This window comes from Chiloscyllium plagiosum, unplaced genomic scaffold, assembly GCF_037043375.1.
Source record: "Chiloscyllium plagiosum isolate Xiang-an unplaced genomic scaffold, Cpla_swu_hap1 HiC_scaffold_43, whole genome shotgun sequence".
Taxonomy (NCBI): Eukaryota; Metazoa; Chordata; class Chondrichthyes; order Orectolobiformes; family Hemiscylliidae; genus Chiloscyllium; species Chiloscyllium plagiosum.
The window spans coordinates 10,751,177-10,777,922 of NW_028270181.1; the positions used below are offsets into that span (position 1 = coordinate 10,751,177).

The 26,746-nt window shown below is 43.0% G+C and overlaps 1 protein-coding gene across 3 annotated transcripts in view; it reads right to left on the reverse strand.

Annotated features, from left to right (window-relative positions):
* camk2g2 (calcium/calmodulin-dependent protein kinase (CaM kinase) II gamma 2) overlaps positions 1–26,746 on the reverse strand; it is a 353,326-nt gene that overhangs the window by 73,126 nt on the left and 253,454 nt on the right. For all 3 annotated transcript variants that reach the window (XM_087982388.1, XM_043679072.2, XM_043679073.2), the window contains exons 8-12: positions 21,386–21,469; positions 19,137–19,231; positions 10,592–10,714; positions 8,760–8,843; positions 5,550–5,592 (exon numbers count right to left, since the gene is read on the reverse strand). In XM_087982388.1, coding sequence (XP_087838514.1) covers positions 5,550–5,592; positions 8,760–8,843; positions 10,592–10,714; positions 19,137–19,231; positions 21,386–21,469 — 429 coding nt within the window. The remainder of the gene's footprint in view (positions 1–5,549; positions 5,593–8,759; positions 8,844–10,591; positions 10,715–19,136; positions 19,232–21,385; positions 21,470–26,746) is intronic.

Sequence of the window (26,746 nt, forward strand, 5' to 3'; positions counted from 1 at the left end):
GTAGTACTCAGAACTCCAGTCTCACGTCTGCCGTTTCAGCCTTGACATTAGCAGACTTGTGTCTAATGGCTAACCATTAATAACGCAAACAACGGCAATGCAGGTGAACATGTTAACTACTTGCATGCCAATATTGAGGAGCTTTCAAAGCTAGTAGACTTGCGGTGTATGCATGCGGCTACAGGTTTTTAATGGGACAAATACATTTCCCCACCTATGCTCAAGTTTCACATACCTTTTTGTTATCTTAAAGAAACAAAAAACCTCGGGAAGCAATGATGAATGATGGTTAAATGACAGTCATTCCGAGTTAGGTGAAAACACTCAGTTTGCATGCTGCTTTTCACATGGGTAGTTCGATGCCACATACCTTGCTCAGCCAGACCAACAGCAGCTGTGGCTGCTGCAGCTGGAGCTGTGTACTGCCTGCCAACTATTAGAAGGGAAGGATTTAGTGACAGGAGCCAAGAAGCCCCAAAGGTTAATAAGAGGAAAAGCAAAACCCAAGTGTTTTAAGCCCACCATTTACTCCGTACCCTCTAAATCATACCCAATGTCAACTTTCATGCATGCAAGATAACACAGAACCATAAGCGCAGAAGGAGACCATTCAGCCCACTCTGTCCATGCTGTTTCTTTGCAGACCCCTGTCTGGGACCTCCAAAACAAAGGGTCAAGGTCTCGGGATATGGGTGAGGCCACTTTGGACTGAAATTAGGAGAAATCTCTTCAATTAAAGGGTGTGGAATCTGTGGAACCCTGGACCACAGAAAGCTTTGGAGGCCAAGTCATTGAATATGGTTCAATTTCTAGCAGTTAAAGGCATTGAGGAATATGGGGAGAGGGAGGGCATCTGGTGTTGAGATAGAGGATCAAGTGTGATCACGTTGAATGGCGGAACAGTTTCAATGGGCCGAATGACCTACTCCTACTCCTAATTTCTAAGTACGATTGAAATAGTCCCACCGCCGCCCTTGCCCCATAGCCCTGCCATTCTTTCCACTTCAGATATGCTTCAGATTTTGTTTTAGAAGTTACTATTAGAGATACTGCCACTGGCCTCTCAGGCAACACTTTGCAGATCACCACTGGATAAGCAAGCAAATTCACCTCATCTCCTCTATTCCAAATCCCTAACCTCACCCCACTCCATCCCACCTCACCCTCACCCTCACCACCACCACCCCCACTCCCCCACCCACCACTCAAAAAAGGTCTCCAGTTGCCCCTGCTAGATCAACATGAGGAGCATGAAAAGATACTGCTTTAGTCATCTGTTGTGGGCACCTTCTTATGCCAGTCTGAGTTGCGAGGTTAGGGAACACCTTGGCTTGCTTTAACATGGTCTTCCAGCCACTTTAATGTTTGGCGAAGAAGCAGTGTCCGCAACAGTCCCCATTCTTGCTAATCGTGGAGTAATGACACCAACTGCAGCCCTCAGGCACAGGTAACTCCTGATACCAGGCAGGCAGGGAACAACAGTGGAGAAGAGGAGTGTCCACTGGCTTTGTTGTGTTGTTATGGCGACTGAGCATTTCTCTCATCGCAGCATTGATGTCGGGACATTGACGCCCACAGCTGACCTCATTCCATCAATAGAATTTATGAACCTGAATTTGCATTTTGTTAAAATTGAAATGGTACCAGGTGTTTAGCCTAAAGCTGTTGAGGTGTCTCAATGTCATTTGCAATCACTACATTTTATATGTTCATTAGTGTCTTTAGATTTTTATTTTGCTTTTTGAGACTGTTCTTTCTCCCTGTAAGTATGTTTTCCCAATGCTATGGGTTGCTGCTTGATGGAAGTCACCTTCCTTCACTCAACTGAACGACACAATATCCTCCCTTTTCACTTGCACATTTGTGGGTGGAACGGTGGCTTAGTGGTTTGCACTGCTGCCTCACAGCGCCAGGGACTCTGGTTCAGTTCCAGCCTCAGACCGTCTGCGCAGGGTTTAAACATTCTCCCCACGTCTGCATGTGTTTCCTCTGGGTGTTCCGTTTTCTTCCCACAGTTCAAAGATGTTATCGGAAGAATGTTGTGAAATTTGAAAGGGTTTAGAAAAGATTTACAAAGATGTTGCCAGGGTTGGAGGGCTTGAGCTATGGGAAGAGCCTGAATAGGCTGGGGCTGTTTTCCCTGGAGCATCGGATGCTGAGGGATGTCCTCATAGAGATTTGTAAAATCATGAGAGGCATGGATCGGGTGAATAGCCAAAGTCTTTTCCCCAGGGTGGGGGCGTCCAGAACTAGAGGGCATACGTTCAAAGGTGAGAGAGGAAAGAGTTAAAAGGGACCCAAGGGACAACTTATGAGCTGCCAGAGGAAGTGATGGAGGCTGGTACAATTACAACATTTGAAAGACATTTAGAATACAAAGGGTTTAGAGGGATATGAGCAAATGCTGGCAAATATAACTAGATACATTTAGGATATCTGGTCAGCACGGATGAGTTGAACCAAATGGTCGAATTCCATGCTGTACATCTCCATGACTCTCTGTGCAGGTTAGGTGGCTTGGTAATGCTAAATTACCCATTGTATCCAGGGATTTGCAGGCTAGGTGGATTAGCTATGGGAAATGCGGAGTTAAGGGATAGGGTAGAGAGATGGGTCTGAGTGGGATGCTCTTCAGTGGGTTCGATGGACCGAATGGCCTACACTGCAGGGATTCTATGATTCTGTGAGGAGCTCCAGGTGTTGCTCTTGCCTTATAGCTGCCCTCTCCAGATCCTGGTGAACTGCAATGCTACTGAGCTTGGGAAATCCACATGAAAGACATGGGGGATTGATATGCTGCCATACTTACACCAGACTGCTCTCCAGGGAACTACCTCTGCATGGTGCTACGATAGGGAAGATTTAGAATTCTGCAGTGTTACCAATTCAACTGATCTTTAAACGGAAAACTCCTGCTCTACACCTGTACAAATGTAATATCTTTCGGCATCAGGTGGCTTTCTGAAAGGGTCCACTTTCTTGGGGGAATTTACCTGGTTTTATGTATACAAACGCACAGTAAATGCATTTTAACACTCACCATCCATCATTTACGCAGGCTGCTGTAGTGGCAATAACAACTTACATTTATATAGTATCTTTAGCATAGTGAAACCCTCCAAAGCACTCGGAAGAAACATCATAAAGCTAGAGTTTAACACCGTAGCATGTAAGGTGATGTTACACTGGGTGCTTGGTCAAAGAGGGAGTTTTTAAAAAGCAAGGAGAACATGGAGGAGTATAAGGAGGGAATTCCAGAGCTTAGAGCCGAATAAACCAAAGGTGCAGCTGCCATTTCTGGCTGGTAGAGGGGAGCAAGGGCTGGTACGATTAAAAGTTGGGAATGTGGCAGAATAGAAGGAACACAGAGATTTCAAGAGCATTCAGAGTCTGGTGAAGATTACAGAAATACACAAATCAGAGACCATGTAGGGGTTTGAAAACTAAGTTGAGAATGTTAAATTGCATGTATCGTCAGTTCTGGGGACTCCATGAGGTCAGGTGCGACGGCAGAACGAGACCCGGTGCATGTCAGGGCATCAGCATTGGAGGTTTGGGACTCACATTCACAGGCAGTCGATGTGTGACATCAGCTGGGATGTTTATCAGACTAGTCATAGTGCAGAGGTAACAAAGGCAGAGATGAGGGATTCACAAGCATCTGATCTGAGCAAGGGATAGAGTTGGGAACTGTGAAAGAATAAAAACCTGGCCAGTTTTAGATTTCCCATTGCTTTAAGATCTGTTTAGTTCCTCATTCCTTCAAAATTGCCATTTCCTTCTCTTCGCCTTGCTCATCTTCTCTGCTTTGTGAAATGCCTTGGGACACTTTGCTCCCTCAAAAGGCATTGCATACATTGTTGCTCTCATTCTTTCCCGAATAGACCTGACTTACCAAACAGTGACTTCACAAACACAGTTGCCCTCAAATACAAAGCACCTACCAATATTAATGCTGAATCCTCTTTCAGTTTAAAAAGGCAGTCAGTGTGCTCTCATGAAGACCATTTCCTGATTGGACTCATGAATATAATTACTCAATGGTGAGGCAATCAACTGCTTCCATTGACTTTGAAAAGCACGAGAAGATTGCCAAAAGCTACATTGCGAGAAACTTCTACAAGGAGTTTCCCATTCACTGTGATCAGTCAGTGTTGTTTGCATGGATGCATTCTGAGACCCAGACAGTTACTGCTCCTTTTCCTTGTGACATTCGGACAACCCCATAAGAAACTGAATTTTGAGATGTATTTTCGCCCTGATCAGCCATGGGTTATCATACTGGGCTTTCTGCTTCTCCAAGGAGGTGAGATGGTCCATGGGTAGTTGAGATAGGGGATTGTAGGCAGGCTGGGGAGCAGGAGGAGTATTTAACTGTTCTGTTACAGCCAGGATAACGTGGTCCAGGTTAGATGGCCAAGTGGGCCTCCCTCAGTTCTTGCACGCAAATGCAAATGCGACCAGAGAAATGCAATAAACCCATTAAGTGCTCAGATTCAGCAAAATAATGGATTCTGACCAATCCATGTGGTGAGGACAGAGTAAGGGCAAGGCCAGGTTTGAGGCCATTCTGTTTCCAAGTGGGAAGGACCTGAATGGAAGATAAATTGGAAGGGCAAGTCATGCCTGGGTAGTTCTTGAGAACTGCCTCCAAGTTTGGGAATCTAGGGATGAGCCATGTCTTTCTGCCAGTCCTGTCAGGCTGTTCAACAGAAGAAAAGATATCAAGATGCAAAACATTCAAATTCCCGTCTTGTTGAAATGTTACTTCGTCTCAAACTTGTGACCTCCACCATCAAGAAGAACAAATGCATCAGGTATGTGGGAGCAGTATCCTCCCTAAACAGATTTCCAAGAGCATTTCTAGGTCGCTGCTTGGTTACACACCTGGAATTCTCGACTGAACAGCACTGTGGAAGCACTTTTGTTACATTGTCTTAAGACAGTGGCTCATCAATATCTTCTCAAGGGGCAACCAGGAATGGGCAATAAATGTCAGCCTTGCCAAGAACACCTATATCCCATATATAAGTTAAATACATACATAAATCAGTAAAAGCTTGAAAATAATAATCATTCCTAACTGGTGTGCCTTACCAATTGATGAATAAACTGTTAGTGGACTAGACAATTAGCCCATTGAGCTTCTAAGAGGACATCTCTACTCCCGAGCTTATCTGTAAAAACGTATCTGAACATCTATGGAATTGCTTGAAAACAGGGTAATGTAACAGTGTTGGCAACTTCCTTATTTAATGAGGAAAATATTTATTCCCAGTATGTAATAAGTTGTTTAAAATAATTAAGTTTGTATAATCCTAGAAACTCCTGTCATAACTGTTAGTGGACAAAAACTTAATTAGCACTGATGAAATGGTTTGGTCTGCTTTTTAATGCAGATGTTAATGGATTAATGCATGTGTTAAAATAACACAAAGGACTATCTTATAAACACACTAAGAATTTGTCCACTAATATCACTGATTCTAGGTACAATTCGTTCACTGTATATAATAGAATATGATACAAGGAATGACTTAGAGACATACCTGAAAAGTTTCTTGTAGCGAGCATAGTGGTCAGAATAGCACCCTGAATTGGAAAAGAACAATTAGCAAATCTGCTACTTTTTACTCGTACACCTGAACCACTTTCCACAAATAAGGATCTTGTTAGGATGTGACAGAACAAAAACAAAATCAGCCCTTAACAAGAGTTAACCAAAACTAGTCAAAGTAATATTTTGGGGGTAAAGTATAATTTTAACAAATAAGCTGTTGGAGGAATTTTAAAATTCCTATCAGCAATGGCTTAGTGAGTAGAACATATATTTCAGAGTTTGAAAGCAGTGAGTTTGGTTATACATTTTATATCTTAAAACCTCGCATAAATGGTATGATTTTATTCACAATGCTTTGAACTGTCTGCGAGGAGAAAGTGAGGTCTGCAGATGCTGGAGATCAAAGTTGAAACTTTATTGCTGGAACAGCACAGCAGGTCAGGCAGCATCCAGGGAACAGGAGATTCGACGTTTCGGGCACAGGCCCTTCTTCAGGAATCATTCCTGAAGAAGGGCCTGTGCCCGAAACGTCGAATCTCCTGTTCCCTGGATGCTGCCTGACCTGCTGTGCTGTTCCAGCAATAAAGTTTCAACTTTGAACTGTCTGCTCCAATTTTTCACTCAGCCTTCCAGCTTTTTGTACAGCTTTGTCTCCTTTTCTTTGAGCCCACACTCAGACTTAATTAAGCAAGCACTGTGAGCATCAACAATAAACAGATTCACATTGTTCAAAATAGAACAATTAAACCATTGAGCAACTCCAATTTAAATCCCCCTCCAGAACTTTATTCAAATAATCAAGGTTGACCACCCAAAGTACGATACTGAGACAGCAATGCACAGTTGAGGAACTGTCTGTTAGGATATTTTTAAAAAATTCTTTAACAGAATGAGGGCGTCACTGGCTAGGCAACATTTATTACCCATCCCTAATTGCCCAGAGGGCTGTTGAGAGTTAACCACTTTGTTGTGGATCTAGAGTCACATGTAGGCCGGACCAGGTAAGGATGGCAGTTTCCTTCCCTAAAGGCGGTTAATGAATCAGATGGGTTTTTTTTCAACAATTGGCAATGGATGTATAGTAGTCATTCTTAACTCCAGATATTTATTGAATTCAAATTCCACCTTTTACCATGGTGGGATTTGAACCCGGGTCTCAGAATGTTACCTGGGTTGCTGGATTAACAGTCCGGTGATAATACTACTAGGCCATCGCCTCCCCTAATCAGGGGACATAAAAAAATACTACAACACTATTTTGAAGTGTAGCTGGGAAGATCCCCCTGTTATCCTGGCCAACATTTTATCCTTTAACCGATTAAAAAAAGAATTGGTATAAATTGGTGGTCATATTTCCTGTATTACGAGTCAATACTTTAAAAAGTATATCAATTAGCTGTAAATTAGGTTGGAATATTCCTGAGTTTTTGAAAGTCACCATACAAAGTAAATTCTTTGATACAAATCAAAAGCCTGAGCTGGAACTAATTAAAGAGTTTCACTTTACTTTTTTTCAAAAAAAATTCATTGCAATATCCTATTCTGACTCTTGTATCTTCAATTTTGTAGATGATATTTTATCAGTTATCATTCATTAGAATGAATTCTGAGTAAATATGTAATGAAGCGGACCTATTTCTTGTACCTAATAATGTCAGACCCATTACCAGGCTGTATTGGGATGGTAGGAATTGTTGGATTAAAAGTAGTGAAGGTCCATCTAGATTACCTTCTGTTGTTTGCAATGGAATTTTTGAATAACCAAGGCAATCAAAATGATCTGCTTCTACAGTCTCCTGGGAACCTGCTCCATTTGCCAGCTGGAATTTTTTTTTACTACAGATGATTTGGGGGTAAAGTTATCCTTACAGCTTTTAATCACTTCCCTATTTCTCCAAAGCCATTGATTTTGAGCTTAGACGGCCTACATCCAGGAGTTGTTTGAAGAACAGGAACAAGGTCCTCCCTTCAACATTCTCAGAGGAATATGCTCATCAAGGATCATCGAATAACTATTGTGATCAGGAATTCTCATTCCACCCTCTCCCCATCAACGAAACTCAATTTTAGTCTCATTACTGATGGGGGTCAGAATTGGCCTTGGAGCCCTGAGGTTCCAAATATCTCAGCTACTTGCTAGATATATGTATATAAGCAGCTGTACTAGCTGAAGATGTGATATTACTTTTACCATTTCAAAAGCGATCCCTAAAATCACTGCCTATTTAAAACAAAAAGATACTAATGGATTACTTTCCTCTTATCATTGTAGATTAGCCATACCGCTTGAATCTTAAACATCCAAAATTTGTGCCACTGATCAGAAGTGTTGCTTAATTTATCCTTTGACATGACTGAAACTCTGCTTTCAAATTAGTTCAAGTGCATGAAATCTTTTTACTATGGGACATGTGCTAGAAGTTCTTGAGACAGAAACAGCTGTGTATGTAGCAAGAGACATTTAGAATTAGGCTGTACGATTAGGTTGGTCAATTCTTTCTCTCTTCCTCTCACCAGACTTGCCCTGCTGGTATATGTGAGTATGGTAGCTTCAAGTGGACAAAATGCATAATGCCATTTACACTACAAGTTTAAAATAAAGGAATTAAACTGCATAGTAGACAAGTCATCTCAAAATCTAAAAGTGAAATGATCAGACAATGGGGGAAGACCTAAATGGAACACAGTGGGCAAGTTTAATTATTCATGGACAGATTGTGTATGACAAAATGACTATTTACCCCGCAGCCTTTGCCTGGAGTCATGCACGATCATAATGTTCCTCAATAAGGCAACTGTTACAGTGGGCACATGAGTATTTTAACTGTTGGAGGAGTTGGATAACTTGCTCAAAAGGTACTCTTAAGTGATTTGCAATTATCGAATTTGATACAATTTTATAGACAGATTAAAATATTGTTCTTCCACCACTACGTGATAGGTCTTGAAATCTCTCAGAGCATGCTGGGAAGAATATGAAGACATCATGTATGTGTGTTGTAAATGTCACAAAAGAAAACTCTGAAAACCGATACTCTGGTTAGCAATACATCTATCACAAAATAACATGCCTGGGTTTCAGGTTAACTGAGCTATGTTCCGTCATTTGATGACACATTTAAATACTTTATAATGATCTGCTCCTTCATCTTCCGGTGTTTTCTATGGTCTCATGGATATAGTATAACCTTGAGCTTACCTTCAGCTTTCTTCTGGCATTGAACTTCCTCAAACATTCGACAGTTTCTTGACGATGCATCATTGATGCTACAGTAGAACGTTGCTGAAAAAATATCAAGTGATATTTGATTCAGTATACATCAAAATGATCATCGATTAAAACAGAAAAAGTTGAGTCATATTGGACTTGAAACATAAACTGTTTCATGATCCACAGATGCTGCCAGACCTGCTGAGATTTTTCCAGCACTTTCTTCAAATTTCTAGCAGTATTTTCTTTCTATGTTGGTTTTTATTTGACATTCCAAGGAGCAGGAGAGTCAACGGTTCGAATATAAGGAACATGGGGTTGGGTGGGGGGGGGGAGCAGGGGCAAGAGTGCTGAGAGATAAATGGGAGGGGGTGGGCTGGGGGAAGGTAGCTGGAAATGTGATAGGTAGATGAAGGTGGGGGGTGATGATGATAGGTCAGAGGGGAGGGCGGAGTGGATAGGTGGAAGGAAGATGAACAGTAGGACAATTCAAGAGGCCGGTGCCCTGTTGGAGGATTGCATCCGGGATAAGGTGGGGGAGGGGAGATGAGGAAACTGGTGAAACCGACATTGATCCCGTGTAGTTGGAGGCTCCCAAGGCGGAAGATGTGGCGTTCTTCCTCCAGGCACTGAGTGACTCCAGGCATTGGTGGTGGAGGCGGCCCAGGACTTGCACGTCCATGGTGAAGTGGGAGGGGGAGTTGAAGTGTTTGGCCACGGTGTAGTGGGGTTGCTTATTGTGTGCGTCTTAGATGTTCTCTGAAACAGTTCACAGAACAATTCAGAATATCTTGACAACCATTTGTAATCATCAATGCAACTGAAGGTGTGCACAGCCCTGAATATTTGAAACAAACACAGGGACTGCTGAAGAAAATCTGTGTCTGGCAGCATCAATGGAGAGAGAAGCAGAGATGATGCTTCGAGTCCACATGACTCTACTTCAGACTGCATCTTTAAGATTTTCATGCACTTTTATGGCATGGTGGTATCTTTGGCTAAAAACAGCATTTGTTGCCCATCCTGGTTGCTTTTGAGAAGATAGTGGTGAGCTGACTATGGAGTGTAGCTCCACCTCAGTGTTTTAGGGAGGGGGGTCCAGGTCTTTGGACCAGCAGAAAGTATGGAATCAGTGATAAAAGTTCTATTTTTTTGTTAACTGGAAGGTGATTTATTTGGAAGATGTCTTCATTGGCTTGACTGGAGGTCAGCCAAAGGAAAGGTGTTAACCTTGAAGGGATGCAGAAAAAATTTACAAGAATGTTGCCAGGGCTGGAGGGCTTGAGCTATAGGAAGAGGCTGAACAGGCTGGGGCTGTTTTCCCCTGGAGTGTCGGAGGCTGAGGGGTGACCTTAAAGAGGTTTATAAAATCATGAGAGGCATTGATCGGGTGAATTGTCAAGGTCTTTTCCTCAGGGTAGGGGAGTCCAAAACTAGAGGCCATAGGTTTAAGGTGAGAGGGGAAAGATTTAAAAGGGACAGAAGAGGTAACCCTTTCATGCAGTGGGTGGCATGTATGGAATGAGCTCCCAGAGGAGGTGGTGATGGTTGGTACAATTACAGCATTTAAAAGGGATCTGGATGGGCACATAAATAGGAAGGGTTTGGAAGGATATGGGACAAATGTTGGCAAATAAGACGATACATTTAGGATATTGGATCTGTATGGATAAGTTGGACCAAAGAGTCTGATTCCATGCTGTACATGTCTATGACTCTACGACATCGATCATAATACAGGGTCAGTAACAACGCAAATTAAAGTGGGTGCAGAACAAAATTCACTATTTTAAAATGTAAAGGTAGTATCTTGTACTTACGCAAACCCATGGATGTTTCAGGGCCTCTGTTGCAGTTATCCTTTTGGCTGGATTGATAGTCAGCATCTGATTGATCAGATTTTTGGCTTCCGGGGTGACAGTGTCCCACTCTGGAGAGGGAAACTATAAAGAGATGGAATATAATTGAGTGTGAATCTTTTCCTGCTCAGTGACATTCTGGGTTAAAAAAAAAATCATGGATAACAAGCATCATGTGCATAAGTTGAAAGTGAATGATCAAAGATAACCCAGAAGTTATTACTGCACCGAAGGTCATTTGGTCCATTGAATCAATGCCAGATGAGTGAGGTGGAGAGTTGAGCACAGCAATGAACTGGAATATCCTACTTCTCTCTCAGCCATATATTTTTAAAGGACTTGGGCTCAATCCCATCTGCTCCAGATGTGTGTCATAACATCTCTGAACACGTTGCTTAGAAAATATCAACCTAAATTTGAATCTAGTTCAAACGGATACATTTAGAATTCAGCCTCTACGGGGATTCTGGTGAACATGTCGGTGAGGTCTTTGCCTTTTGTCTACTTGTTTGTATTGAGCGAAGGAAGTGTGAAAGGAGACAGGACAATGAAGAGTTGAGAAAGTGGGGGAGGTATAGTTCAAACTGATGTCTTACATTGACTGAGGGATCATTGTGGTTCCACTAACACAGGCTATTGGGGTGGTTCACAGTCAAACTCCTTTGACTGCACAGAGCAGGCTGCCCTTTGAGAGATCTGCACAGGAATATGGGAGTGTGGTGGAGATAGGTCTCTGGAACATACTGTCCTGAAGTGCAGTGGAGGAAAGCTCAACTGGGGCACTCAAGACAGGCATTAAATGATTACAGCAGAACTTTGATTATCTGAACAAGAGGGGCGGGGAGTTTATTTTGGATAATCGATCTGATTGTGAACAAGTAGCAATTTATGAGTGCCAGTTATCCGAACACTTCTCGGTTATCTGGTAATTCATGCCATAATGCCGTTAACTGATCACTGTATGCTGTGTTGCCTAATGCCGTTTTTGCGAAATCTTGTTCGGATAAATCCTAAGTTCGGATAATTGATGTTCAGATAATTGAGGTTGTACTGTATTTAAATAGAAACAACTTACAGGGAGATTAGCATAAACAAGAATGCTCAGAGAGCTAGTACAAATACAATGAGCCAAATGGCCTCTCTCTGCTCCGTAACAATTCTGCGATCCCAACACGGGGCAATAGTTAGCATGCTCACTGATTTGTGAAACTGCAGCTCCATTCAAGTAGAATGGCTTAATGTCTCAGAGGAGTGAAACGGACAGGTAATTCTTTGTGACACAGAGAAAGGTACAGGTAAGAGAAACATTTTGCTCTTATCAAAATACCAGACAGAAATTTGAATTAATTATGTCTTTCTCCAGCGTGGCTATTTCTTCACATTTTTCTCCTAAGCGCTGTTGTCGGCTTGCCAAATATTGCTGCTTAGAGAAAAAACTAGAAAGGACTGCTGCCAAAGACATCAGGAAAATTGATACAACTTTGTTGGATTGGTACTTTAACCCACTTCTGTGAAAATAGGTTAGTACCTGCCTTACAACAACAGACAGAAGGTCACACAAATGTGCTAACTATTATTCGATCATCTCATCTGCAGTCATTTCTAGATTTGTGTATATGTTTTAAATTCTTTGCCCGATTGCACAGCGGGAGAAAATAATTTCTGTTCCTTTTCTTCACTTTTTAAGCCTCTGCCCAGCTTGACCTTTCCCTCTGAGCATCAGTTTCACTGCCAACAAAAAGCCTTTGCATTCGCCCCTTAGATTGCAGCAAGAATTTCTGCCAACATCGTAACATCCTGACCAAATTGGGAATGATTTGAGAGCAATGGGCCGAGGTGTGGGAATGCTCACTGAAGGACATTATCTGTCTGCATGTCAGTGTCGAGCTGACCCTGTGAGAGGTGAAAACACAAGAGTGCTACAGTGACACCTCATTCACAAGTTCACCATTCCCTGACAAAGGGCTGAAAATCCTGTGGGACTGCAGTGCTGTAGCACTGCAATGCGCTTCTAGATTACAGAGCAATAGCTAGAGGTTGCTTTTAATTTTAAAAATAACCCTTGGTTTCTCACTTTTATTACATACATTCTTTACACTTAAAACCGTTCCACTAACTAAAAATGAATAAGTGAAACATATACAAGACCAGTAAGACAAAGTTCTGGATACAGCAGCACTCCACTGGTATTAATTAGATAAATAATTAGCACGCAAGGTATTAATTAGATAAAAGAGTGAGAGAGGGTAAATCAACAAGAGAGTCCAAAGATGTGGCAGTCAGTTGGATTGGTCATGCTAAAGCACCCCATGGAGTCCACAGATGAGCAGTTTAGGAGGATTAGCCATGGGAAATGCTGGGTTGCAGGGATAATGCGGAGGTGGGGTGGTCTGCGTCAGGCTGGAAAACTCTTCTGAGTTTTGGTGCAGACTCGATGAGCCAAATGGGCTATTTCCGCACTGTAGGGATTCTAGGGTTCCAGGTTGCTTTGTGGAGATATTGGGTCTTTCCCACATTTCATGTGGAATTTCAAATTTAATGCTAATCTCACTCTTTGGACTCCTTCTCTGCAGCAGTAACATTGTATTTCTCGCTCTGTTCTATTACCCTGATGCATTTTGTATGGTATGAGCTGCCTGTACTGCATGCAAAACAAAACTTTTCACTGTACTGAGGTACATGTGACAAAAATAAATCAAATCAAAGAACTATGTGCGCATCACATTATAGGAAACAATATTACTCTCAAGTAATTACTGAATAATATTACTGAAGTAAGCACCAAAGATGATTCTGGGTACAATGACTTTGAAATGTGAGGGAGCAACTGCAATTTGGCTCATTATCCTTGTGAAAGCCTTAAGGATGATCCAGCAATATTTTTTAAGACAGTGACAATGCCACCACTGAATAATGGTTAACAATAGCAAAAATATTTAAATACAATTAAAAATTCAAGTAATTCAGAGGGATTTTGCTAAGGGCAGATGACTGGTGGGGGAGGTTACTGTAGAGGGTCTCTCAAGTAGGCTTAGAAAATTCTAGAGATAGAATGATTGATGGGGTTGAGTGATGCCTGTTCATTCTGATGATCCAGTCCTCTTACAAAGAAAAAGTATTAAAATTTACTGAATGATGGTCTAACCATTTGGGATTCAGAATGATTTATAAGGCAATCCATGTAATTTGTAGCAAATTTTGAAGTAATCTTTCATTTTTTGCAATTATAATATGTCATTAATTCATCTTAATAATACACACTGCGTAAATCAATTTTCAAAAATCTAATTTGTTCAGTATGTATCAGATAAATGCAATTTTAAATGTATGTTTTTACTGCATTAGAAAGGATTATGGGAGAAAGTGAGGACTGCAGATGTTGGAGCCCAGAGTCGAGAGTGTAGTGCTGGAAAAGCACAGCAGGTCAGGCAGCATCCGAGGAGCAGGAGAATCGATGTTTCAGGCATAAGACCTTCATCAGGAAATAGGCTTGAGAGCCGAAGGGCTGACAGATAAATGGGAAGGGGGTGGGTTTGGGGGAAGGTAGCTGGGAAAGCGATAGGTGGATGAAGGTGAGGGAGAAGATGATAGGTCAGAGGGAGGAGTGATGGACAGGTCCAGAGGGCAGTGCAGAGTGGGAGGCTTGGGATAATGTTGGGGTGAGGGGAAATGAGGAAGCTATTGAAGTCCACATTTATCCCGTGTGGTTGCAGGGTCCCAAGGCAGAACATGAGGTGTTCCTCCTCCAGGCGTCAGGTGGTAACAGTTTGACAATGGAGGAGGCCCAAGACCTGCATGTCCTTGATGGGGTGGGAGGGGGAGTTGAAGAGTAGCCACGGGGCGGTAGGGTTGGTGGGTGCGGGTGTCCCAGAGATGTTCTCTGAAATGATCCGCAAGAAGGCATTCGTCTGCCTTATGTAGAGAAAATCACACTGGGTGCAATGGACGCAGTAGATGACATTGGTAGAGGTACAAGTAAATTTCTGACGGATGTGGAAGGATCCCTTGGGGCCTTGGACTGAGGTGAGAGGAGTGGTGTGGGCACGCGTTTTGCACTTGCTGCGGTGGCAGGGAAAGGTGCCAGGAGTGGGGCGTGGACCTGTTGAGGGAGTCGTGGAGAGAATGGTGTTTTTGGAACGCTGATAGGGGTAGGGAGGGAAATATACTTCAGGTGTGGGGTCCGTTTGGAGGTGGCGGAAATGGCGGAGGATGATGCATTGTATGCGGAGGTTGGTGGGGTGGAAGGTGAGGACCAGGGGGTTCTGTTCTTGTTGTGTTGGGAAGGGTAGGGTTCAAGGGCAGTGGTGAGTGAAATGAAGGAGATGCGCTAGAGGACATCGTCAACCACTTGGGAAGGGAATTTGCAATCGTGGAAGAAGGGGGCCATCTGGGACTTTCTGAGGTAGAATTGGTCATCCTGGGAACAGTTGTGGCAGAGACGGAGGAATTGGGAATAAGGAATGGCATTTTTATAGGAGGTAGGGTGGGAGGAGGTGTAGTCTAGGTAGCTGTGGGAGTCGGTGGGCTTGTAGTATATGTCTGTGGTTAGTCGGTCACCAGAGACGGTGATGGAGAGGTCCAGGAAGGGGAGGGAGGTGTCCGAGATGGTCCAAGTGAATTTGAGGTCGGGGGGTGGAAGGTGTTGGTAAAGTTGATGAACTGTTCAACCTCCTCGTGGGAACATGAGGTGGCGCTGATACAGTCATCAATGTATAGGAGGAACAGGTGGGGGGTGGTGCCGGTGTAACTGTGGAAGATGGACTGTTCCACATATCTGACAAACAGGCAGGCAACAACTTCTCCTTCCAATCCTCCCATTTCCGCCAAACCAAAGGGGTAGCCATGGGCACCCGCATGGGACCCAGCTATGCCTGCCTGTTTGTCGATGCCCTCCAGCACATCTCCTCCACTTCACACACCACCACCCTTGAACCCTACCCCTCCCAATGCAACAAAGACAGACTCCCTGGTCCTCACCTTCCACCTCACCAACCTCCGCATACAACACATCAGCCTCCGCCACCTCCAAAAGGACCCCACTACCAGAGATATATTTCCCTCCCCACCCCATTCCGTCTGCGATTCCTTCGTTCAGTCCACATGGATGCAGTAGATGACATTGGTAGAGGTACAGGTAACCTTCTGATGGATGTGGAAGGATCCCTTGGACAGAGGTCATGGGAGTGGTGTCGGCGTGCACACACCACTCCTGGCACCTATCCCTACCACCACAGGACGTGCAAAACCTGCACTCACACTACACCCCTCACCTTTGCCGAAGGCCCCAAGGGATCCTTCCATATCTGTCAGAAATTTACCTGTACCTCTTCCAATGTCATCTACTGCATCCATTGCACCCAGTGTAGTCTTCTTTACATCGGGGAGACAGGACACCTTCTTGCGGATTGTTTCAGAGAACACCTCTGGGACACCCATACCCACCAACCCCACCGCCCCATGGCTGAACATTTCAACTCCTCCTTCCACTCCATCAAGGACATGCAGGTCCTGGACCTCCTCCACTGCCAAACCGTTACTACCCAATGCCTGAAGGAGGAATGCCTCAAATTCTGCCTTGGCACCCTGCAATCACACAGCTTCCTCATTTCCCCTCCCTCCACATTATCCCAGTCGCAAGTCTCCAACTCGCCACCACACTCCGGACAAATCCATCACTGCCCTCCCTCTTACCTATCACCTTCTCCCTCACCTTCATCTACCTATCGCTTTCCCAGCTACCTTTCCCCCCCAACTCCAACACCCTCCATTTATCTTTCAGCCCTGACCCACAAGCCTCATTCCTGATGAAGGGCTATTCCCAAAACATTGATTCTCCTGCTCCTCAGATGCTACCTGACCTGTTGTGCTTTTCCAGCATTACACTTTTGACTGGAAAGGAATATACTTTTTCTTGCCTCAGAACAACTGAAAATGCGGCATTAATGATTATACGTGGCACTTGCAAAGTCAGATAAATCATATGGCTGATGAATAATGACATTTTTCCAGTTTCCTGTGGCAGGAGTGAATAATCTAAACCCTTGCCAACTGCTCAGTTTTGTTTTAAGTGACTTGACATTAGGAAAACAGATTATAACAAACAAAAATTGAAACATGCACTGAAAACAAATAGAGTCAACTCCTCTGTCTTGTGGTTAGGAGAGTATTGTGAGAAACAAAGGCCCACATTTTGAATTGAACTAGCTTTATTGTCACATGTACAGACAAATTGTACAATATAAAGTTCACGGTCACTGCAATACAGCGCCACCATAGATACAAAGGTACAGATGCTTAAGATCAAATTCTTAAGAAACAAAAAAAAATTAGTAAAGAAATAAATGCCCCAGAATTAAAGGTCCTGTGAATAAATTCGAAAAATAAGGAAGTTAAAAAGTTCAGAATATCTGACAAAATCTGAGAGAACTGCAGACACTGCAAATCAGGAACAAAAGCAGAAATTGACAGAAAGATTCAACAGGTCTGGCAGCATCGATGGAGAGAAATCAGAGTTAATGTTTTGGGTCCGGTGACTCTTCCTTTGAAACTTCTGTTTTTCTCAGACTCTCAGTTTTAAATGTGCCTTTTTATTGCACTGGAAAGGAATATACTTTTTCTTGCCTCAGAACAGCTGAAAATGGGGCATTAATGATTATACATGGCACTTGCAAAGTCAGATAAATAATGGCTGATGAATAATGACATTTTTTCAGTTTTTCGACCCAATTCATGTGATACCTAGTCTCAAGGGAGACCTCCACTGCCTCTATGCTGCCTGTGCTGGACCCACCAACATAGAAGTCACCCCACTTTAGGCATATTTTGTTGGGATTATGGCCCACAGTTATTCTGGTTTGACGAGCTTTGCTTAGAATAACCTCATCGGCTAAGTGGACAAATGTCACTTTAATACAGGCGGTGCCATTCTGAGGAATACTGTAAGAGTAAGGCAGAGAGTGATCTTTATTCTGTGTCTCACCACACCACAGCGAACCTGGCAGGCACTCAGTGGCCTATTGTGACAATGATAGTACAGCACATGGGACCTTGAGGTGCAAGGGCTAACTTTAAACCTCAACTGACATATGGCATTAAATTCACACGTAGGAATGATGGGTAGGATACAGGGTAGGACTTGTATGAATGATGGGTTAGGATACAGGGCAGGACTTGTATGAATGATGGGTAGGATACAGGGTAGGACTTGTATGAATGATGGGTAGGATACAGGGTAGGACTTGTATGAATGATGGGTTAGGATACAGGGTAGGACTTGTATGAATGATGGGTAGGATACAGGGTAGGACCTGTATGAATGATGGGTAGGATACAGGGTAGGACCTGTATGAATGATGGGTAGGATACAGGGTAGGATCTGTATGAATGATGGGTAGGATACAGGGTAGGACTTGTATGAATGATGGGTAGGATACAGGGTAGGACTTGTATGAATGATGGGTAGGATACAGGGTAGGACTTGTATGAATGATGGGTAGGATACAGGGTAGGACTTGTATGAATGATGGGTAGGATACAGGGTAGGACTTGTATGAATGATGGGTAGGATACAGGGTAGGACTTGTATGAATGATGGGTAGGATACAGGGTAGGACTTGTATGAATGATGAGTAGGATACAGGGTAGGACTTGTATGAATGATGGGTAGGACTTCAGTTAGGTGGAAAGACTGCAGAAGCTGGAATTATTCTGAAAACAATACAATTATAGAGAAATTTAATAGAAAAATATAAAATTATGAGTGTTTTGAAAAGAGTACATTTGGAGAAACTGTTTTCACTGGCAATTTGAAGATCTACACAAGATATTGGCAGAAGAACCAAGGGTTGGATGAAGAAAATTTCTTAAATACAGCCAATTGCTAAGATCTGGAGCAGTGCACAGATGGAGGCTAGTTCTATTCTAGGCAGGTTCCAAGGTGAATTGGAAGGCAACCTGAAAAAAGAAGCCAAAAACGCAGGAACAACCAGAAAAAGTGCAGGAGGGTGAATGTAATTGAATAACTTGTTCAGAGGGGCAGCATTGGTTTTGATGGGCTGAATGTTGACCTTCTGTGCTTTATGATTCTCTGATGTCTCAGCTTATTCATTTTCATGAGCTTTAAGAATGGTGTGCCAAATTGTTTGAAAACACGAGCAAAATTTCCATTCATAAAATTTTATGTTGAACCCAGAGGGAGAAAGGACAATTGCTTCCAACTGGTGAGGCTGATTGAACAACTTTATAACAATGTGACCCCTATGAGTTATAGTAAGCTGCATAGTCACCTCTTATATCATTTACAGGCTGCACATTTAAAATATGTTTTATTAATAACCCGGAGATTTTATTTATGACAACAACTGCGGAGACATGATCAGCCTCTCTCCTGCTCCCAGATCAGTAATACAGGATTTTAAGACCCAAAAAATAATTTACAGTTCTATCAGATTAAGAAACGCCAGTCTCGGAAGATAAGACAATCAACCTGAAGTTTGCTTCTACTCACATCATAAGCGCCGGCTTTAATTTGTTGATAGAGCTTATGCTGGTCCTCATCCCAAAAGGGAGGATAGCCAACTAATAATATGTAGAGAATGACGCCTGAAATAAATTACAAATGAATAGCAATGTGTGAGCATTAATCTGTCAGACAGAACTCATCAAGTTACATCTTGCTGCCTTATTTTATATGCTTCACCTCTGTGTTTCCCACTATCAAGAATCACAGATTGGGGCTGCACACGTAAAGTGTCCATGGTTCCATACAGTGGACATGCCAAGAGTTCATGTGGGCGTAAGTGGGTGAGGGGACTGTTTTTCTCAGTTGAGTGGAACACTCGTGCCCAGAGAGATGGTGGAGATGAATAACTTTAAGGGCAGAGATAGATAAAAACAGAACGAGTGACGCTAGGGGTAGGCAGGAACGTGGATCTGAGGATCAGAACAGTTAAGAATGGCAGAGCAGGTTGGACGGGGCAAATAGCCTACTCATTTATCGAATTTGAAACTTTTTATTAGCGATTTTTGAGAAGATTTGTGGCTCAGGTTGATGATAAGTATGTAAGTTAGCTTGCTGAGCTTGAAGGTTTGTTTTCAGATGTTTTGTCACCATACTAGGTAAATAGGGTTTAAATCGATGTGTTTATTGATGCAGTTCTGGTTAGAATGCCATGCCTCTAAGAACTCTTGTGCATGCCTTTGTTCTACCTGTCCTAGGATGTTTAAAAGATACCATACATTTACAAGATACCATGCAAGAACTGTAAAATACACCACATCGGACAAACAAGCAGGACACTTGCCACCAGGATACATGAATACCAGCTGGCCACCAAAAGACAGGACCCACTAGTTTCTATACATACAGATAAAAAAGGACACCACTTTGACTGGGACAACACAAACATCCTAGAAGAGGCAAAACAAAGGCATGCACGAGAATTCTTAGAGGCATTGCATTCTAACCACAATTCCATCAATTAAGATCCTATCTACCTTCCCATGAAAAAAACCCAGAAATGACATCATCCACCTTAAGAAACGAAGATCTATAAATAGAGAGGTGGGACATACCACCAGCACTTCACTGGAGGCTCTCACTGATGATGTTACCTAGTATGGTGACGAAATGTCTTAAAAAAACCTTCAAGCTCAGCGAGCTAACTTCCATACTTATTGAAAGTTTTTATGTGTGGATATAAATTAAAACTCTTGCCCTACTCTGAACAACACGGGAGTTAATTCAGGGCTTCCAAAAACGTTTCCAATTTGTTTTAACCAGCTTGTGAATCAACCCACCCTTAGTGTAGTTGCCAAAAACCCAGAGACCAAAGGGCAGCTCTGTTTATGAGAGAGAGATTACTGGTGGTGGTTTAACCAGAGGGTCACTGTGCCTCAGGTGAAGGAGAATCCTTCATGGTAAACCCAGGTGGTGTGGGAATTGAACCCATGGTGTTGGCAACATGCCACGTTGCAAATCAGCTGTCCAGCCACCCTCAACCACCCAGATAAATAGTGCGGTGAAGAAGGCATATGGCGTACTGGCTTTTATTGGTAGAGGAATTGAGTTCCGGAGTCCTGAGGTCATGTTGCAGTTGTATAAGACTCTGGTGCGGCCACATCTGGAGTATTGTATGCAGTTTTGGTCGCCATACTATAGGAAGGATGTGGAGGCACTGGAACGGGTGCAGAGGAGGTTTACCAGGATGTTGCCTGGTATGGTAGGAAGATCGTATGAGGAAAGGCTGAGGCACTTGGGGTTGTTTTCATTGGAGAAAAGAAGGTTTAGGGGTGACTTGATAGAGGTGTACAAGATGATTAGGGGTTTAGATAGGGTTGACCGTGAGAACCTTTTTCCACGTATGGAGTCAGCTATTACAAGGGGGCATAGCTTTAAATTAAGGGGGGGTAGGTATAGGACAGATGTTAGGGGTAGGTTCTTTACTCAACGAGTCGTGAGTTCATGGAATGCCCTGCCAGTAGCAGTGGTGGACTCTCCCTCGTTATGGGCATTTAAGCGGGCATTGGATAGGCATATGGAGGATAGTGGGCTAGTGTAGGTTAGGTGGGCTTGGATCGGTGCAACATCGAGGGCCGAAGGGCCTGTACTGCGCTGTATTCTTCTATGTTCTATGTTCTAACCCATCATTCAAAGCCGCACGAGTGCCTGTGGAAGTTACCGGGGACAGTCAAGCTATCTTTGAAGATCCATTACCTCCAAACCCTCTGGGTTACATTGCAGACAGTTTCACTCACCGCATGCCCAGATGTCAACTGGTTTTCCATATGGATCTTTTCTCAAAACCTCTGGGGACAGATAACCAGGAGTACCTGCGAACCCTGTGGGATTAAGTATCCAGCTGTGATATTCCATTCCTTAACATTGAAGCATTTGCTCAAAATTGCAACAAATCAGTGCCATGTCATAGAACGCAACACCAGAATTAAACTCGTTTCTCTTTTGGCACACTGCCTATTGCTCTCCCTCAAAGTCAATGATCAGGGCATCAAATAAAGACAAACTATTTGGGCTTGATCCAAACAAGGTACTTGTCAATTTAGTGGACGAGCTCATTACCAAGACTTCTCAATGATGAGGTACAGTGAAATACAGTGACTGCTATATTGATATGTCCTTCACTGTGTGGGTTCAGCTCATCAGAAAATATGGTAAAGTAAAAGGTATTGAGGGTTTGGAATCAGAATAGAATCTATCAGTGACCTGATGCAAGGAAAGAAAAAACAAAACAGAAGCATAGTTTTTGATAAACATCCTTTTGTAACATGGAAAATAAGGGCAAGAGCAGGGAATTTTGATTGAAGAATAAGGGCATCAGAGATAGTTCTCCAAGAAGGCTCTGAAATAAAATCATGAGATTTTTTATGTCCACTTAAAAGCACAGAAAACAGGAGCAGGAGTAGGCCATTCGGCCCTTCCAGCCTGCTTCACCATTCAAAAGATCATGACTGATCATCAACATAGTTCCTCACACCCTTTGATCCCTTTAGCCCCAAGAACGACATCGAACTACTCCTTGAAAACATTCAATGTTTTGGCCTCAAATGCTTTCTATGGCAGTGAATTCCACAGGCTCACCACTCTCTGCGCGAAAAAAATCTCTCCTCATCTCAGTCCTAAATTGATACAGATGAAAAAGTAGGTGTTAATGGTAGGTGTGAGTCGCAAAAAGAAAAGTAGGTCAGCTGTGCTGACAGCAAACTCACACAAATAACACACTGATGGGAGGGAGTGGGTGTGATCAAAATATAAGACAGCTAAAGGAAAATTCTTTTAATGCTGCACACCGGTACATTGTGGATTGTTGTCTCGACTGAAAGGATGGGAGAAGAAGATTTAATCATATTTGCGCTCCCACACAAATTAGGAAAAAATGTCAGTGGGGATAAAGTGAGTTATGGAGGAGGGGGGTGGACACAGTGGGTAGAATGACCTCCTTGCATTTTCAATACATTTGTTCATGGGCTGTGGGCATCGCTGACTGGCCAGCATCTGTTACCCATTCTCCAGAAGATGGTGGTGAGCTGCCATCTTGAAGAATAGGGGCATCATAGATAATGTGTGGATATGCACAGAGCTGTTCAAGAGGGAATTCTGGAATTTTGACCCAGCACCAGTGAAGGGACAGCAATGTCTTTCCAGAGCAGAATGGAAATTGACTTACATACAAAGAGGAGCTACAGGACAGACTAACATATGTGTGTCTCAAATCCAGGACTACATGGTCATGGCTTTTAAAGAATGTAGGGAAATACATGGAGGAAGATAGTTGTAAAAAAGCTGATAGTCAAGGCATCAGAACACCAGACATGATGGGCTGAATGTCCACTAGGTGGTATTATCACTAAACTATTAACTCAGAAACTCAGCTAATGTTCTGGGGACCTGGGTTCGAACCTCACCGTGGCAGATGGTGAAATTTGAATTCAGTGAAGAATCTGTAATTAAGGGTCTAATGATAACCATGAAACCACTGTTGATTGTCAGAAAAACTCATTTGGTTCACTAATGCTTCTTAAGGAAGAAAGCTGCTGCCCTTACCTGGTCTGGGGCTACATGTGAATTCAAACTTTCAGCAATGTGGCTGCAATCAGGGATGGGCAATAAATGCTGGCTTCAGCTACAGGTGCCCACATCCCATGAGTGAATTAAAGAAGTTCTGAGTCTGAACGTAGTGCATTCAGAAAGTTGAAAGAAGAAGCTTGAGACACAAGGTCACGTAAAGGTCTCAAGATTCTATGACACTTAGCAATCTTGGATTATTATTGTAAACCCTTTAAACTTGCCCATTACCTGTGAAAGCTAAAAGTGTCAATCTACGATCGGCACATACAAAAGCAATATGGACCATTATGCTGACAGGCAATGAGTAATAACCAGGTTATGCGCCCGCAGCTTTACAGAAGTCATTAAATATTAATTAAACCCATTTAGAAATAAATGTGAGAAACTGGTGACAGAGTTAGACAGATGCATTAGATTTAATGTTTAAAGTGGCAGCTGAGAGTGAGCTGGCCTTGATCTGAAGATGCCCCAACAGTGTCAAACCACTGTGGTAAATAAACAGATATACAAATGCATTTTGAGGCATTTTTGGTGGAATACACTGGGAGAACTAGCCCCACTGGCAGGAATTTCAGTAACTACAACAAGACAGATGTACAGTGATTGCTAAAAGAACAGGGAGAGAAGGAGAGAATGAGGAGCTTTTTTTATACACAGTGAATTCTGAGCTGAAATACACTGCATTTAAGATGGATCTAAAGGGAACTGGATAAGTATCTGGCAGAGGGATATAGCGATCCTGTTTTGGGAAAGGCAGGAACGTGGGTCTAATTGGATAGACTTTACAAGGAGCCAGCCCACCAGATAATCTCCTTCCCATGCCTCAAGCTGTCCATCTGAACTCTGGGGACACAGGTTCGAATCCTGCTGTGGCAGATGGTGGAATCTGAATTCAATACAAAACAAATCTGGAATTAAGAGTCTGATAATGATCATTAAACCACTGGCAATTGTCAGTAAAATCCATCTTATTCACTAACATCCTTTAGGGAAGGAAGCTGCTGTCTTTATCCAGTTTAGCCAACATGGGCCATTGCAGACCCACAGCAAACTGGGTGACTCATAGCTGCCCTCTGGGCAATTAGGGACAGGCAATACATGGTTTAGCCAGTGACACCCTCATCCCAGGAGTGAATAAAAAGGGTTGAGAGCGGCCAATGGAGAGGCCGATGAAGAGGAATCAATTCCATCCCTCAGAGACCTCGCTCTATTTAATTCTTTCAGAGGATGAGTGAAAGCTCTGAAGAGTTGTGCTTCAGTAACCATGTTTGCTGAAGGCAAGTGGACCCTGAAACAAATAGGGAAACGTCAACTTTCAGAACTAAACCAGACTGTTTATGGGTCACAGTTTGCAAGCATTAGTCTTAGCCATCAGATGCAGCTAGAGTCTGCGCAACATAGGCCACATTTATATTTTTTAAAATTCGCTCATGTGACATAGGCATTGTTAGAACCCTTATTGACCCTCACTACTTGCCCTTGAGAAGGTGATGGTGGAGCTGCCTTCTTGAACCACTGCAGTCCATGTGCTGTAGTAGGGAATAAAGGAGAATAAGCAGCTCTTGTCAGAGTCGGGGGAGACAGGGACATAAGGAATCGGAGCAGGAGTAGGCCATCTGGCCTGTCAAGGCAGAGGTAGGTACTGCAGTTGCTGGAGATTAGAATCAAGATTAGAGCGGTGCTGGAAAAGCACAGCAGGTCAGGCAGCATCCGAAGAGCGGGAAAATCGATGTTTCGGGCAAAAGCCCTTTATCTGGCATGTCAAGCCTGCTCCATCATTCAACAAGATCACGGCTGATCTTTTCGTGGACTTATCCACCCGATCTCCATTCCCTTAGTTCCCTTACTGTTCAAAAATCTATCTTTGCCATAAAAACATTCAACCTGGCAGCACTCAAGTGCTTCACTGGGCAGGGAATTCCACAGATTCACAACCCTTTCGAAGAAGAAGTTCCTCCTCATCTCAGTCCTAAACCTGCTCCTCCTTAGTTTGAGGCTATGCCCCCTAGATCTAGAACAGGGTGACTAGACAAAAGGGAGAGGGAAAAGATAAAGGGGACAGCGGTGTGGTTTTGCTTTCACTTAGTATGAAGCTCTGTCTCCTAGAGACTGCACGCCTGATGATTTGAATGCAGTGTGCAGATTAATGCAGGGATGTACTAATCCAAAGCTATTTCAGAGAGCCATTAAAAGGTGAACAGTGTAGACACATTTGAGGAGAAGCCAGCTAAGTACATGAAAAATAAAGAAATATCAAGTTATATCAATAGGGTGAAATGAAATAGGTTGAGAGCAGGTTCCTTTGGAGAATGGACACTGGTTTAGGTCAGGTGGACTGAATGGCCAGTTTCTATACTACAAATCCTTAATCCAAAGGGCAGAGAACACACCTTTACCCATCAAGCTCTGGAAATGAACTTTGTGCGATTCAGAGTCATAGAGTCCTACAGCACAGAGACAAGCCCTTTGGCCCACACTGGTCCATTCCGACCAAATGTCCATCAATGCTAACCCTATTTCCCTACACTTGGCCCATATCCGTCTAATCCTTTCCTGTCCAAGTATTTGTCCAAATGCCTTTTAAATGTTGATAATGTACATGTCTCAACCACTTCTGCTGGCAGCTCATTCCATTTGCATACCACCCTCTGTGTGAAAAAAGTTGCCCCTCAGGTTCCCTTTTAATCTTTCCCCTCTAATCTTAAAACTGATGTCCTCTATTCCTCGATTTCCCAACCCTGGGAAAAAGACTGAGTGCGTTCACCCTATCCATACCTCTCATGATCTTAAACACTTCTACAAGGTCTTCCCCCAGTTTCCTATGCTCAGAAGAAATAAGTCCTAGCTCATCCAACCTCTCCTTATAACTCAGACCATTGAGTCCTGGCAACATCCTTGTAAACTTCTTCTGCACTCTTTCCAGTTTAATAACATCCTTCCTATGGGAAGGTGACCAAAACTGAACATAATACTCCAAATGTGGCCTCACCAACATCCTATATAACTGCAACATAACTTCTCAATTCTATACTCAATGCCCTGACTGAAGAAGGCCATTGGTCAATACCTCCACTAAAGTAGCACTCAGGCTGTGATAGTTACCAGTGATGGGTCACTCATAACATCTTCATTCCATTGTAAAGCCCAATAGTTCCCTTCTCTTGCTCCTGGAAATTAATTGAAAGTAATATTCTGGATTCACCTTGTGTATTTCCTTAACTCTCTTAAATCCCTCATCTTTTGGACACTTCTTTGACAGGCACCAAAGCTTTTCCACATTTTTCTGTCTTTCCTCAAAACAACTTGCATTTAAAAGTGTTGAGAAACATGAGAAGTGTAAATGGACAAAACTAACTCAAAGCTGTTGACAATGGAGATCAATGCCTTCTTTCTGCACTTGTTCCCAAACTGCTACAGGACGAGATTAGGCATCATGTTGTGTCCCATGCAGCATATGGCATGACCTCATGTCTATATTTAATTGTAGGGGACAACAGTCAACACTCACACCTTTTTCCATGTGTACAAATTGT